Source organism: Hydra vulgaris, chromosome 02, assembly GCF_038396675.1.
Source record: "Hydra vulgaris chromosome 02, alternate assembly HydraT2T_AEP".
Taxonomy (NCBI): Eukaryota; Metazoa; Cnidaria; class Hydrozoa; order Anthoathecata; family Hydridae; genus Hydra; species Hydra vulgaris.
Window position 1 is genome coordinate 55,737,550 of NC_088921.1, and position 15,808 is coordinate 55,753,357.

The 15,808-nt window shown below is 27.6% G+C and overlaps 1 protein-coding gene across 1 annotated transcript in view; it reads right to left on the minus strand.

The window, feature by feature from the left end:
* Positions 1–1,412: 1,412 nt before the first annotated feature.
* The window catches only part of LOC100199476 (succinate--hydroxymethylglutarate CoA-transferase), a 38,794-nt gene continuing 24,398 nt past the window's right edge, over positions 1,413–15,808 (minus strand). Inside the window, exon 11 of the mRNA XM_065791428.1 lies at positions 1,413–1,696. Coding sequence (XP_065647500.1) covers positions 1,536–1,696 — 161 coding nt within the window. The 3' untranslated portion in view covers positions 1,413–1,535. The remainder of the gene's footprint in view (positions 1,697–15,808) is intronic.

Genomic DNA, 15,808 nt, shown 5'->3' on the forward strand with positions numbered 1-15,808 from the left:
TTTTTAGCAAATGCAAGTCTTCGTTTTCGATGGGTTTTTGAAAGGAATGGTTTCTTGCGTGGAACTCTTGCTTTGAATCTACTTTCTTTCAGTCGATTTCGAATAGTACATGAGCTCACTTTTAACCCAAAATCTTTCTCAAGGAGGCTTGACACTTTTGGTGCTGATAAAAAGCGGTTTTTTTGCACCATCTTGACAATTTGTCGATCTATTCTTGATGTTGTTTTACGCTTTGCTCCGAATCTAGGCTGATTTTGCGCATATCCAACAAATTATACTTTTTAATCAGATCGCTGATGGTTCCTAATGACATTCCAGTCGCTTTATTTATCGACCTAAACGTTTTACCTTACTTAAACAAGTCAATAACCAAATTGCGCTGAGCTTGGGACCATTCCTTGATTTTAATTCCCATACTTGATGATATCAATGGTAAATCAAATGAATTTAAAAAATATCAGTCAATTATTAAAAATTACTCGTTGTAAAACAACAATATTTCTAAAACTATTGGTTTAAAAACTTTTTTTAATAACCAATTTCAAAACTTCGTTTACAAAACAACATGTTCGGATAATTATTTTTCATTGAAGTTTTAACACTCCTTCGGGAATCGTTAAATTTTAGCAACGCAAGTTAATTACCGTTGATTAATTTTTTGCAACATAAAATCGTAATTAAATTTGCTTTTAGAATAATTATAAAAGTATTTATCAAAAACATATGTTTTTCTGAAATAACCTGACAAAGTTTATTTTTTACAATAAAATGTTTTGTTCGAATACTTATTTCTCTGACTGTATATATATATATATATATATATATATATATATATATATATATATATATATATAGATATATATATATATATATATATATATATATATATTAGGGTGTTTCATATTTTATCAATTTTTGAAATTGAGCTCACGAATCGATTTATAAATTTATAAATTATATAAAAATAAGTTTGAGCAAAAAAAAATAAATTTTAGGGCTGGTTTGATTTTGGGCAAAAATGTTGAGTTTTTTAAACGGCTGACGGGGACCTTAAGATTTATCCTATACAATTCTTTATTCTTTTAAATAATATATGATGTATTGAATATTAATTACATAAAATAAGCACGTTGAAAAAATTAAGAATTTATTTTACAGAATCTTCTGAAATTAGTTAAAAAGAAAAAAAAATTTGTTTACAAAAACCTAATTTATAACAAGGTGGCGTATCTTCATTTTTTCAACATGCTCCTTTTTATGTAATTAATATTCAATCCAACATATATTATTTAAAAGAATAAAAAATTTTATAGGATAAATTTTAAGGTCACGCGTTAAAAACACCAAACATTTTTGCCCAAAATCGAACTGGCGGGGACCCTAAAAATTATATATATATTTTTTTTGCTCAAACTTATTTTCATATAAATGGTCAATTTATAAATCGATTCGCGAGTTTAATTTCAAAAATTGTTAAAATATGAAACACCCTTATATATAAATACACACATATACATATAATTATAAAAAAGCTTTCAGTTCAGAGTAGAGATCACATTTTTACCAAGAAAGTCGTTTATTTTTCCATCATCATAATGAAGAATTTCGCTCAACACATGTTTAGTATGTTCTCCTAACAACGGAGGATGAAGTGGTGTTTGAAGAATTGATTTTCCGTTAAAATCCACTGCAGGCCCTGTAATAAAGAGTATCATATTCATAACATATCTGCAACAAAAAGTAACATATATATATATATATATATATATATATATATATATATATATATATATATATATATATATATATATATATATATATATATATATATATATATATATATATATATATACTAACTTGTAGACTAACTAAAGCTTTCTACATTTTTCTGACTAAAGTATTTTGTAGAAATTATTAAAAAAATTTATTTTTATAAGATTGAGATCATGAAACCTAAGAAATGTATCTTGGGAAAAAGTTGAACTTGAGATCAGTTCAAAATTAAAATTTGTTTCGTAAGACAGCACATCTTTATGAAAAGAAAGTCTGCTGTTAGACAAATTATGAATAGATATGAACGTACTGGATCTACAAAGAGCAATCAAAGCAACCGGAAAGACCATGAAAAACAACACATCAAATAAAAAAGCTCTTGATACTTAGCGTATACCTGTTTGAAAGCTGATAATATAAATGTTCAAATGAGACGTTAATATGAAATCATTCATTTCTACTACAAAATGTTGTTTGCATTGTGTAAATAAATTTGGAAAAAGCCCTAAGAAGAAATTGATTTCTTGTTTGTAAATTTTTGAATATATCAAAAATTGTTATTTTGTAAACCAATTTAAAAATGTTAATTAAATAATCAATATTTAATCAAAACAATATTGTAAACCTGAAAACCTTTTTATTGGTATTTAATGTTGGCTTTAGTGTTACATGTGCTAAAATATTTGAAAAATTCATTTTTTTTTGCCTATACATAAACCTTTGGACGTTATTGCATATGTATATCTGTATCTATATTTATCTATCTTTATATAACAAAAATCTATCTACCTATCTATATATAACAAACAGATATATATATATATATATATATATATATATATATATATATATATATATATATATATATATATATATATATATATATATTTTTATTATATATACATATAAATATATATATATATATATATATATATATATATATATATATATATATATATATATATATATATATATCAACCCTCGGAATTAGGAAAAATAAAGTCGGCAATTATTTACCGACCTCATTCTTTTAGATGTCGGCATCAGGTTGGTATATAAAATTTAATACAAAGGTCTTACCATAAAACAAAGAATGTTACTCACCTGGAAAAAAGAAAAAAGAACTTTACAAAAGCAATTTATGCCGCAAGAAATACAGGTATCTATTCACGTGAAATAAATCCAAAAATAAAAATTCAATTATACAAGATATACTGTCGACCAATTTTATAATATGGAAATGAGTGTTTAACTTTATATATATATATAAAAAAATCTACAAACAACTGAATCAATTTCAATTAAAGGTATTTCTTGGTATCAACAAAAGAACAAAATCGACATAGATATTAAATGCACGTAAAATAGAGAGAACAAACAGAAAAATTGAAATTACAAAATGGTTTTTTTTTTAAAAGATTATTAAAGAACGATATAACAAAAGAAATTTTAATTGAAATCAGTCATAACATGAAAAAAGAAAAAATAATATATAGAAAATGGTCAAGCATCATCACTGAAATATATAACATATGCAATATATATATATATATATATATATATATATATATATATATATATATATATATATATAATATATATATATATATATATATATATATATACAAATAATGGGATCAACAAAAAAGAATTTGATATTATTAAAATGAATGAAAATATTTAAACAATATTTGAACAAATGATAAAAGATAAACAAAAAGAATTTAAATCAGGAATAGCTGACACTATCAGCTATTTAATTGAACAAAAAAGGCAACTTCAACAGTGGAAATGCAAAGAAACTGTTAAACATATTAGTTCAAGCTTTTTAATAGAGTATTACGGACAGTTTTTAACAAACAGTATTGACTGTAAATTTGTTACCATCGCCTTCAACGGCGTTAATTGATATTTGAAAAATATATATATGTGTGTATATATATATATATATATATATATATATATATATATATATATATATATATATATATATATATATATATATATATATATATATATATATATATATATATATATATATATATATATATATATATATATATATATATATATATATATATATATACAGTGGGTTGCCAAATTATTAGGGACACTTTACTTTATAAGTAATTTTAAAGTTTAAATGACTTTTGCAATCAAATAAATTGTTTTAAATAATTTTTTTTGTGTATTTTAGTTACTAATAAAGCTATGATTGTTTTTAAACTGCGGCAATTGTGTCAGTCCACCCTATCTGTCAAAAAGTTAGGTTATTACTCAATTAGCTGTCAATTGTTGATAAGTGTGTCAGGAGAAAGTTCAAAATTGATTTCAATTATTTATTTTTGGAACAATTTTTTGCAAGTTTTTTGAGTTCAGAAATATTGAAACCTAAGTATTGGTTAATAGCTCAATTAGTTACAGTTAATAATTTATTATTTTTGCTAATTTTAGTGCATAAATCCTGACTTGTAACCATTCTCACCTCTCATTGATTTTTTTAGTATGGGCAAGTTCTCCAGACTCAAAGAAACCAGACCCAAAGAAAAAGTAAGGAAGTAAAAACCTAACTTCTTCATTCTACACATTCTCAGAGAGAGATAGATAGCAGCAATTGCAACTGTTTCAGTAGTGAGCCGAATTAAAATAAAAATTGATACATATGTGCCTCTAGAGCCAGATCGTGTCGTCAAAAGTGGCAGAAAAAGGATCACTACTCCTCGTTGTGACCGTAAAAGTAGAGACATCTGTCTTAAAAACAGAAAAAAAAGTGTGGCTTAACTAGCTACAATGACAAACAATGAAGGAATTACCATCTCCGAAAAGACGGTTCAGAGAAGGTTGGCTGAAGAGAATTTAATGGGTCGTGAAATGAAAGAATTTAATGAGCCATGAAAAAAAAGCGACTGGAATGGACTAGAAAATACCAGCATATGACTATTGAAGACTGGAGTAGAGTAATTTATAATATTGTAAGGAACCAGTAAAATTCAAGGGTAATAATTTTACAATATCTTTGAAATGTTCTACAGGTCTGCTTTTCCGACGAATCAACATTTCAAATTTTGATGAACCCCATAGAAAATCTTTGGGAGATCACAAAACAGGAAATTGCCAAAAAAATCATCACTACCAAGCAGCAATTGATAGAAACTTTTATAAGAGAGAGGCATAGCAACCCCAGTGCTCCCCTCCCCTCCAACACAATTCAAAAGTCTGCATAGAAAGCATGCTCTGACGCCTAAAAACCGTTTTTGTAGCAAAGGGTGGCATTACAAATTGTTAAGATTGTAACCTATTTGTTATGTTAAAACTTTTTATAAAAAAATAAACAGCTACGAATAAGTAATTATGTTGTTTTATATTCTAAATAAAGTTCTCTAACAATAAAAACAATAAAAATATAACTACAAGATACATATTTATTCATTAAAGTAGTTTATACTTTAAAATTACTTAAAAAGTACAGTGTTCTGAATAATTTGACAACCCACTGTATATATATATATATATATATATATATATATATATATATATATATATATATATATATATATATATATATATATATATATATATATATATATATATATAAATCATGCACAGAGTGTTGCTACTTCGACTATCTTATAGCCTGACTTGCAAGAAAGTGCTGCTACATCTACATATATATATATATATATATATATATATATATATATATATATATATATATATATATATATATATATATAATATATATATATATATATATATATATATACACTGCAGGCCAAAAGTTTCCGGACATTTGATATTTTTATATAAAAAGCTAAAATCTATCTTGTATCATTAAATTAATCAATAATATTAAGTTATAATACTTAAACTTACTAATTTTAAGTGTTTATGTAAGTTTGAGGTCAGTAATTGGGTATTACTGACCTCAAACTTACATAAATAAGTTTGTTTTTTTAATTGTTTATTTTAACTTGGTATATAGCGTTACATTACTCTTAAGAGTTTGGTCTTGTTAAAGTTATTTATTTGTTGAAACATGAAGTAAATATTTATAATATAATGATAGCCGACTAAAATGATTAAAAATATTTAGTTTTGTTTAGTTTTCATTTGATATTAATGACGGTTGCATTGAAAAATCTTGAAAAAATTTTAAAATTTTATAATTCGACTATTTAATTAAAAAAATTTGGGTAAAAAACCTTCTTTAACAGTTGCAAAACGTTCTGAAATAATTACATTACATAAAGAAAGTTATTCAGTTCGTAAAATTTGCAAAAAATTAAAAGTTGCCAGAAGTACTGTACAAGATACCATCAAACGATGGAAAGAAACAGGCATTTTTGAAGACAAAAAAAGATCTGGTAGACCACGGAAGACAACAAAGCAGAAGATAATAGTATAATATTGATGAGTAAAAGAAATTAAAGACTTACGGCCCCGGAAATAACTTCAGGCTTTAATAGGAGTCATTCAAAATCTATTTCATTAACCACTACAAAATGACGTCTTAGACAAGTAGGACTTTCTGGCCATATAGCGGTCAGGAAACCGTTGCTAAAGATTGGAAATAAAATAAAAAGGTTACAATGGGCTATAGACCACCAAAATTGGACAGAAGAAGACTGAGGAAAAGTACTATGGACCGATGAGCCCAAATTTGAACTGTTTGGGTAAAGACGTAGAATTTTCATCAGAAGAACAACAAAAGAAAAAATGATGCCAGAGTGTTTAGTGCCAACAATCAAGCATGGTGGTCAAATATGGTATGGGGATATTTTTCTTCAGCTGGTGTAGGTGACCTAGTTAAAATTGAGGGTATTATGAAAAAAGAACAATATAAAACAATTCTAGTAAACAATGCTATACCTTCTGGCTTCACCTCAAAATTATGTAAGACTATATAAAGGAACAAGAGGATAATAGTGTCCTCAAAAACATAACCTGGCCGGCCCAATCACCAGATTTGAACCCAATAGAGTTACTGTGGGAAGAATTGGACAGAAAGGTCAGACAAAAATGCCCAACATCCAAAGATGTTGTGGCATTTTTGTCACCTGTGGCAGATATTAGAAGAATCCTGGTTATCAATTACACCCGAAATAATAAATAAATTAATAAATAAGATGCCACGGATTGCAAAAAAAGTGATAAAAACTCATGGGTTATTTTTTGACAAAAAGACAGTTTAATAATAATAGTGTTATTAGTATTTATTTCATTTTTTTCTTTTTTTTTTCTTAAATAGTAACTATATGTATCTTTTATAAAATAAATATATTTGAATTTTTTTGAAATAACTATGGGAGTTTTAATTAAAAAATTAAACAAAATCCAAGTGTCTAGAAACTTTTGGTCTGCAGTGTGTGTGTGTGTGTGTGTGTGTGTATATATATATATATATATATATATATATATATATATATATAATATATATATATATATATATATATATATATATATATATATATATATATATATATATATATATATACACACACACACTGCTTCCAGAAAGTATTAGCGCACTCAAATTTAAATTTTGTTTAAATGAAAAATAACATTATTAATAGTTTTTCATTTAAACAAAATTTAAATATTTATTGCTCTATTATAGTAATATTGAGCACTGTTTTATGTTTGAGAGTTTTTATAATATTTTAATATAACATAATATATGTACAACCAATCAATCAATCAATATATATATATATATATATATATATATATATATATATATATATATATATATATATATATATATATATATATAATATATATATATATATATATATATATATATATATATATATATATATATATATATAATAATAATAATAATAATAATAATAAAGTTTAGGCTGCACTAGAAGTAGGTTCTAATAAACCAGTTTGCTTGCTTATAGCAGCTGTTGCACTTTTTAGTGATTGTCATCAAAGGTTCTTGAAGCAGTTAACTGACGAGGCGTTGACGACTTTTATTGGTAGCTGATTCCAGATAGGCACAATTCTATTTGAAAAGAAATTTTCTATTGGAGCACAGTTCTCAGCTACTTGCTTAGAAATACGATAAGGGTAACCCCTTACTCCACTCGCTGGTCCTTCTAAACCAATTTAGCTTGCAATTGTGTTTGGGTAATATTGTTTGATAATGTTGAAACTATTTATTATTTTAAAATATTGAATTGCATCACCTCTATTAAGCCTTTCTTCTAATGTTGATAACCCAATTTTTGTAAGTCTCTCTTGGTATGTCATGTTCTTTAGTTCAGGAACCAGCTTCATAGCTCATCTTTGGACCTTTTCAGTAAGTTTGATGTCTAATTGGTGGTAAGGATTCCAAACTGAGGGCGCATACTCTAGATGAGGACGGAAAAAGGAACAATAAAGTATTAAAATTGTTTCTATATTCCATATTTTAAATGACCACCTCAGAGACCCAAGCACGAAGTTTGCTCTGGTTGAAACAAGTTTTGAGTGATCTTTCCAATTCAGGTTATTTGTAACTTGTACGCCAAGATTTCATTCAGAAAAAGTTTTTTCTAGTGAATAAAGAGACCTATTGTTGTTAAATATTGTATAATCATATACAGGAACTTTTGGTGTTGCTGATTTCCTGATTACCATCGATTTGCATTTCGCATAATTCAGCTTCATTTTCCATTTTTTTGACCAATCAACAACTTTGTTCAAATCTTTTTGTAGTGTCATTCGATCGCTCAAACTTTTGATAATTCCTATTAGAACACAGTTGTCTGCAAAGAGTTTGACATAGTGTGTCATCGCATCGGGGAGGTCGTTGATTTGAAGTTATTTATTTGTCTCCTTTTTTAAAAGTCACAGTGATGTTATCTGATTTCCAAGATATAGGAAAAGTACCATTTTGAAAGGTATGAACAATCGGAAGAAGAGCTTCAGAGAAGCTGAAATGACACTCGTATAGTGGTTGAGGGTGGATGTTGTCGCCACCAGGAGCCTTGTGTAAGTCGAGATTTTGTAGCTGCGCATCAATTATCAAAATCAAGAGAGAAGATTGATTGAATAAGCAGATGTTCTTGATTTGAAAATCAAGAGTGGATGATCAATATTCAAACAACTTTTATCGAAAACTGAATAAAAGTGTTCATTTAGCCGTTTTGTAATTTGCTATTGGTCGAAAGTAACTTTGCCAGATTGGAGTTTTATTGATTTGATTTTAGATTTTGTTTTATTTTGAGCATTTAAGTATGAGTACAAAAGTTTTGGATTAGACTTGCATTTGAATTGGATATCTTTTTTTGTAGTTTCTTACTGATAATTTTATTTGTTTTTTAAATTTTTTTGAGATTTGTTTAAATTCGATAATAGCATTTGATTTATCAGCCGAGCTGAACGTTTTAAACCAGAGCTTATATTTAAGTTTAGTTAAATTTCTCAAATCGTTGGTAAACCAATAAGGTTGGATATTTGTTCGTTCTTTAAACATAGGAATGTGTAATTTAATTAGATTTAAGTAAACATGGCAAAACTTTGAGTCCATTTGCTCAATGTTCAGATCTTTGTAAAAATTTGACCAGTTGGTTAAATCAAGACTTTGAGTGATTTTTATATAATTAACTTGTCTATAACTCCGTCTTTTGGTTAGCATTTTATTTTTATGAGTATATGTGCTGATATTATAGTTCCAAGTCTGAGTTGATTGAAGATGGTTAAGATTGGAAGAGCTTAGAGGTGGACCAGGTGGACCAATACTAGTTGGAAATATTCTTGTAGGATTTTCAGTGATGATAAGATCTCGAGTGTTGCTTGAAAAAGTTGGTTCGTGCACGTGTTGTACTAGGAAGTTGTTGCTCATAAGATCGATGAATTTACGACTAGCAAGTTTACTTCTGTGTATACACAGACCACCAAGATGAGTCCATTTAATGTCTGGATGATTGAAGTCCCCCATGATCAGCAGACCCATGTATGTGTTTTTTTTTAACTAGATTGATGGCTGTTTTAATAGAATTATTGATATCAAGAGTAGTAGATGCGTTCGGAGGTCGATAAATACATCCAACAAGGATTTGTTCTTGTCTGATAGATATTTGACCCCAAATCTGTTCACAGTCCTGATTTTCACTTATGCGTTGGATCTCGATGGCTTTAATATTATCTATGACATAAATAGCAACGCCACCTCCTCTGAGTTCTCTGTTTTTGTGGAATAATAGATAGTTTAGTATTAATGTATTCGAATCGATAATAAACCATGTTTCCGTAATTGATATATATATATATATATATATATATATATATATGTATACATATATGAGAATACTTATATATGCGGTATTATATGAGGTAGTGGTGTAGTGGTAGAGCGCTCGCCTCATAAGTAAGAAGTTCTGAGTTCGATCCCCACCACATCCTTGGTAATACTGCGCTTAACTTGTTTCTCTGGACAGCGATCTTGTTTGTTGAGGTTCGTGTTTCAGAGTTATAGAGTTGAGAGAGGGTTGTAACCACAAAAGTGCCTCCTCGACTCACATCCACATGGCTGAGAACGCCTTGGGGATGTGAATAATTAAAAAAAAACAATTAACGAATAATTAACAAAAAACTTTAAGGCTTTGAGAGTATGGAAGGTAAAAAATAATTCTTAAAAAACAAATTACATCACTTTTAATTATTTTCGACTTTCGTCTAACACTTATGTGTTGTCTAAAAGTTAAAATCATTAATTTAATTGCAAAATAATGTTTATTTAAATTACTGCTAAAACACAAATTTTATTGACTAGAACTATTCATTTTTTTAAATGCAGAATGTGTCTGTCTTTATTTTTAAATGTTTTATACTGTTTTTATTTCTTATTTTTATTTGTTTTATTTTATTTTAGTCTGCATACATTAACTGACAAATTGGTAGAAAATGCAAAGAGTGCTGCTGCATTGACTGATAAATAGGTAAAATACGCAAGGAGTGCGGCTACATCGAGTGACAAATAGGTAGAATGTGCAAGGAGTGCTGCTACATCAACTTGGAAACAGGTAGAACATTTGAGGAGTGCTACATTGACTACGGCAGACAATCATTTTATTTAAAAAAAAATTTTCAGTTTTGTTTTTTGATATTTTTTCATATCAACAAAATAAGATAAAACTTTTGTCTAACCTATACAGGTTCTTATAGGTACACGTAACAGTATTGATAACAACCAAATTGAATAAGTTCGAAAAGGGACTTTCCAGAATAATATCAAAATAGAAAATAAAATTGAAATTGTAAAAAAAGGAATTGTATCTAAAATAAGAAGAGCAGAATAAGGTCAAAATGGCTCCAAAGAAAATAAGTTCAAAAAGGGACTTTTCTGATTAATATCAAAATAGAGAATAAACTGAAATTGTGAATTTAAATTGATAGACTGCCTACCCAAAACCAAACTCTCAGTCAATGTAGTAGCACTCCTGCATGTTTTACCTATTTTTCAGTCAATGTAGCAACACTCCTTGCATGTTCTATCTATTTTTCAGTCGATGTAGCAACACTCCTTGCATGTTCGACCTATTAGCTAGTTTTTTGATACTATTCCTAAATCTAAATTTTGATATTAATTTGTATAGGCATTTTTGATATTATTCCTTCTAGATTTTTTTTCTTTGAATTAATTCCTTAAAATTAATTTTCGATATTAGTCCCAAAAAAACATTTCAATTAACAAATTTCAATATTAATCCGTTTTTTGAGCAACTTTTTTAAAATACTAAAGTTAAATACTTTTTTTTAAATACTATTCTGATTTACCTTTCTCTCTCTCTTTCTCTCTCTCTCTCTCTCTCTCTCTCTCTCTCTCTCTCTCTCTCTCTCTCCTCTCTCTCTCTCTCTCTCCTCTCTCTCTCTCTCTCTCTCTCTCTCTCTCTCTCTCTCTATATATATATATATATATATATATATGTATGTATATATATGACTCATATATATATATATATATATATATATATATATATATATATATATATATATATATATATATATATATATATATATATATATAATATATGTATATATATATATATATATATATATACAGTGCTTCCAGAAAGTATTAACGCACTTGTAATTTTTTATTATAGACAACTTCAAATAAATATAAATTGAAAAGCAATTTTAATTTTGAAATAGTTTTTTTTTTAAATGAAAGGTAAAACCAAGTAAAATTGTTGGCCTGAACAAAAGTGTTCTCAGCAATCAAGAAATCAGACGCCAGCTTGAAATCAGTGAATGCAGTGTTAGAACAATGCTCAAAAACTATAATGAGTTTGGAACAGTCAAAGATAAAAGTCGCTCTGGTTGTCCCAAAAAAATATCAGAAAGGGACGAAAATAAAGCAATTATGCTCGCTAGACGCAACCCAAACATGAGCATAGCGGAAAACGCCTCAGACCTGAATATGGTGTTGGGTGCACATCAAGTTAGCCGATCAACAATTAGCAAGCTTATGAAGAAAAAACATCTAAATTCGTACCTTGTAACAAAGAAGTCACTATTAAATCTGAAAGACTGTCTCAAGCGAAGAAAATGGTGCAAAGAGAGAGCTGCATGGACTGTAGAGCAATGGAGAAAAGTTTTCTCAGACGAGTCAAATTTTGAACTTATTAATCGCAAGAAAAAGGTTGTTGTGAAGAAATACAAAAACAAAAAACAAAATCCTCATTTTATCATGTCAAGAGTTCAAGGAGGAGAAGGTTCAATTGGCATTTGGGGCTGCATTGCTGGATCTAGCAATGGACTGGCGCATCTTACACTGATCGCCTTAATCAACATCAATATAGAGAGATATTAGAAGATTATTTAAAGCCATCAATAAATGTTTTCAAGATTGACTCCACCTGGAAATTTCAACAAGATAACCTTCCTTGCCACACAGCACGCTCAATGAAGCAATACATGGAAGAAAAACGGTTGAATCTAATACCTTAGCACACTCGCTCACCTGATTTAAATCCTATTGAGAATCTTTGGAGTTGGGTGGGCTGCAAATTACAAAAAAGCAAGCCCACTAATTTGGTGCAGCTCAAAATGCAAATGCAAGAGTTGCGGAATACTGTGCCACAAGAATTAATCAGAAAACTTATAGATTCTATGCTGCGTAGAGTCTTGGCATGCCTTAAAAACAAAGGTGATCACATAAAATATTAAACTTTCTTAGAACCTTTGAAAAACTGTAAGTGCGTTAATACTTTTGCACACTTTTTAATATTGTTTTTATCACTTTTATTGTATTCTAATTAAATTCAAGATAATAATAAAGAAATATCTTTTATATATTTGACAATTAGTATTTTTGCTTTTTTATAAATAAGTTAAAAAAAATTATCAATCAGCCTTTTATTGTTTTTGAATAACACTTATTTGAAGTTTACTTAGGTAAAAAAAATATGAGTGCGCTAATACATTATGGAAGCACTGTATATATATATATATATATATATATATATATATATATATATATATATATATATATATATATATATATATATATATATATATATATATACAAAATAGATAATGTATTATTATGGTATAATAATAATAATACAAATACTCTTGTGCGTTTAAGAGTGCTCAATATTATTAAATAATAGAGCAATATTCAAAATCAATATCCACCACATTACAATATTCACCACATTATAATATCCACGACATTACAATATATTTGTCTGCTGCAGTAATTTTCTCTAAAAACAGGGACATGACTGTATTTTAGTTTTTTTGCGTAATCGCGTAAATGCGTAATCGCCGCAACTACTAATTAGAAAAAGGCCATCTACTAAACAGTTAACTTTTTTAGTTTGATAATTTTATCTCCTCTGGAGTATCTAATTTATCTGGAGTATCACTTTAAGTATATGTGATTGCAATTTTTCAAAAGTTTTTGATACTTAAATACAGAAGGTAGATGCACTATTTTATAGCAAAAAAGATTTTTAACCAAAAGTAAATAAATAATAAATATATTTGATGAGAATAGTGAAAAAATATGCGTTACATCAGTAAGAAAAAATATTTAAACAATATAAATATAAAAAAATATTTAAATCTTACAGTAAAAATTTTAAATTTTTGAAATTTTTTTAATAAAATCTAACTCTTGATTATTTAAGGTGGTAACCTTTAGAACAAACACATTATGTGTCTAGAATGAAAATTTATATACAAAACAAGATAAATTGTAAAGCATACTTGAAAGCCGCTACCGACAGTTTGCGGTCAAAACTTGGAAAAATAAAGGCAGACAAAACGTCTAATTTGTATAAATTATCTAAAGATGAATACAACAAACTGTTAACAAACGCAATTATTTCCACCTACAAAAAATCGATGCTAGAATTAAAAGATCAAATAAATAAGGAAGGAAAAAACCTTTTAATCCACCAGGAAGTGTATAAATATATTGAGATAAACGGATCGTCCAGCTGCTTTTTTACTTAAAAAGACCATAAGGATAACTTTATTAACAACCCTTCAGTTCGCCTTTTAAATCCTTCGAAAAACAAGGTAGGAAGAATTAGTAAAGTTATTTTATCTAAAATTACTCACAAATTAAAAAATAAACTACAGTTGAATCAATGGCAAAGCACCCAATTTGTTATAGATTGTTTTAAAAAAATCAAAAATAAACACCTTTGCAAATTTCTAATTTTTGATATAAATGATTTTTACCCATTTATTAGTGAAAACACTCTTACCAATGCAATCAACAAACAACATGTTGTTATAAATGATGACGAAAAAAAATTAATATATCATGCAACAAAATCTTTAATTTTTAAAAACGATGAAGCTTGGATAAAGAAAAGAGGCAGATTATTTGATGTCACAATGGGAACATTTGATGGAGCTGAAGTTTGCAAATTAGTTGGTATTTTTATATTGTTTCAGCTCTCTTAACATTACGATAAAAATAATTTTGGCATGTATCGTGACAACGGACTTGCTATTTTTGAAAACAGAAGCGGCCAACAAATGGAAAAAATCAAAAAGCATTTTACGCATATTTTTAAAAGTAACAACCTACTTATCTCCATCCAATGTAATATTGTCAATTACCTTAATGTAACATTGAATCTGATTGATAGTTCTTATCAACCATATTGTAAACCTAATAACCAACTTATTTATGTTCATTCTGATTCAAATCATCCACCTAATATATTAAAAGAAATCCCTTGCAATATTGAGTTAAGATTATTGACTATGGCAGTAAATGAAACTGTGTTCAATAATTCCATTCTTCCGTATGAAGAGGCTTTACGTAAATCAGGATACAATTCAAAACTCACCCACCAACCGCAAATAAACAATAATTAAAAAAGGCATTGCAAATGTAAAATTATATGGTACAACTCCCCGTTTAGTAAAAATATTGAAACTAAAATTGGAAATCGCTTCTTAGCTTTAATTGACCAACACTTTCCAGTAGGACACAGACTTCATAAAATTTTTAATCGAAATTATATTAAGGTTAGCTATAGATGCATGCCTAATGTCAAGTCTCTAATAAATGCACATAACAACAAAATTTTACAAAGCGATAAAAATGAAACATCAAAAAAATGCAACTGTATAGATAAAAAAATTTGTCAGTTAAATGACCAATGCCTTTCTAGCAATATCGTATACCAAGCCACTGTAAGTTCTGGAGATCCTCAATTCAAAAACAAAGTTTATTTCGGTATAAGTGAAACCACTTTTAAATTCAGATATGGCAACCATCTTAAATCTTTTAATGCACCCAAATATAAAAATAACACTGAACTTTCCAAACAAATATGGACGCTAAAATCGAAAAATATAAAACCTGTTGTTACATGGAAAATAATAGCACCATGCAAGCCCTACAACCAAGCATCAAAACTTTGTAATCTTTATCTCCGCGAGAAATTTCATATATTATCATATAAAGGAGAAAACTTACTTAATAAAAGATATGAAATAATATCAAAGTGCCGGCATTTAAAGAAATTTTTACTATCCTTATTTGATACCGGGGACTAAATACCTTTGA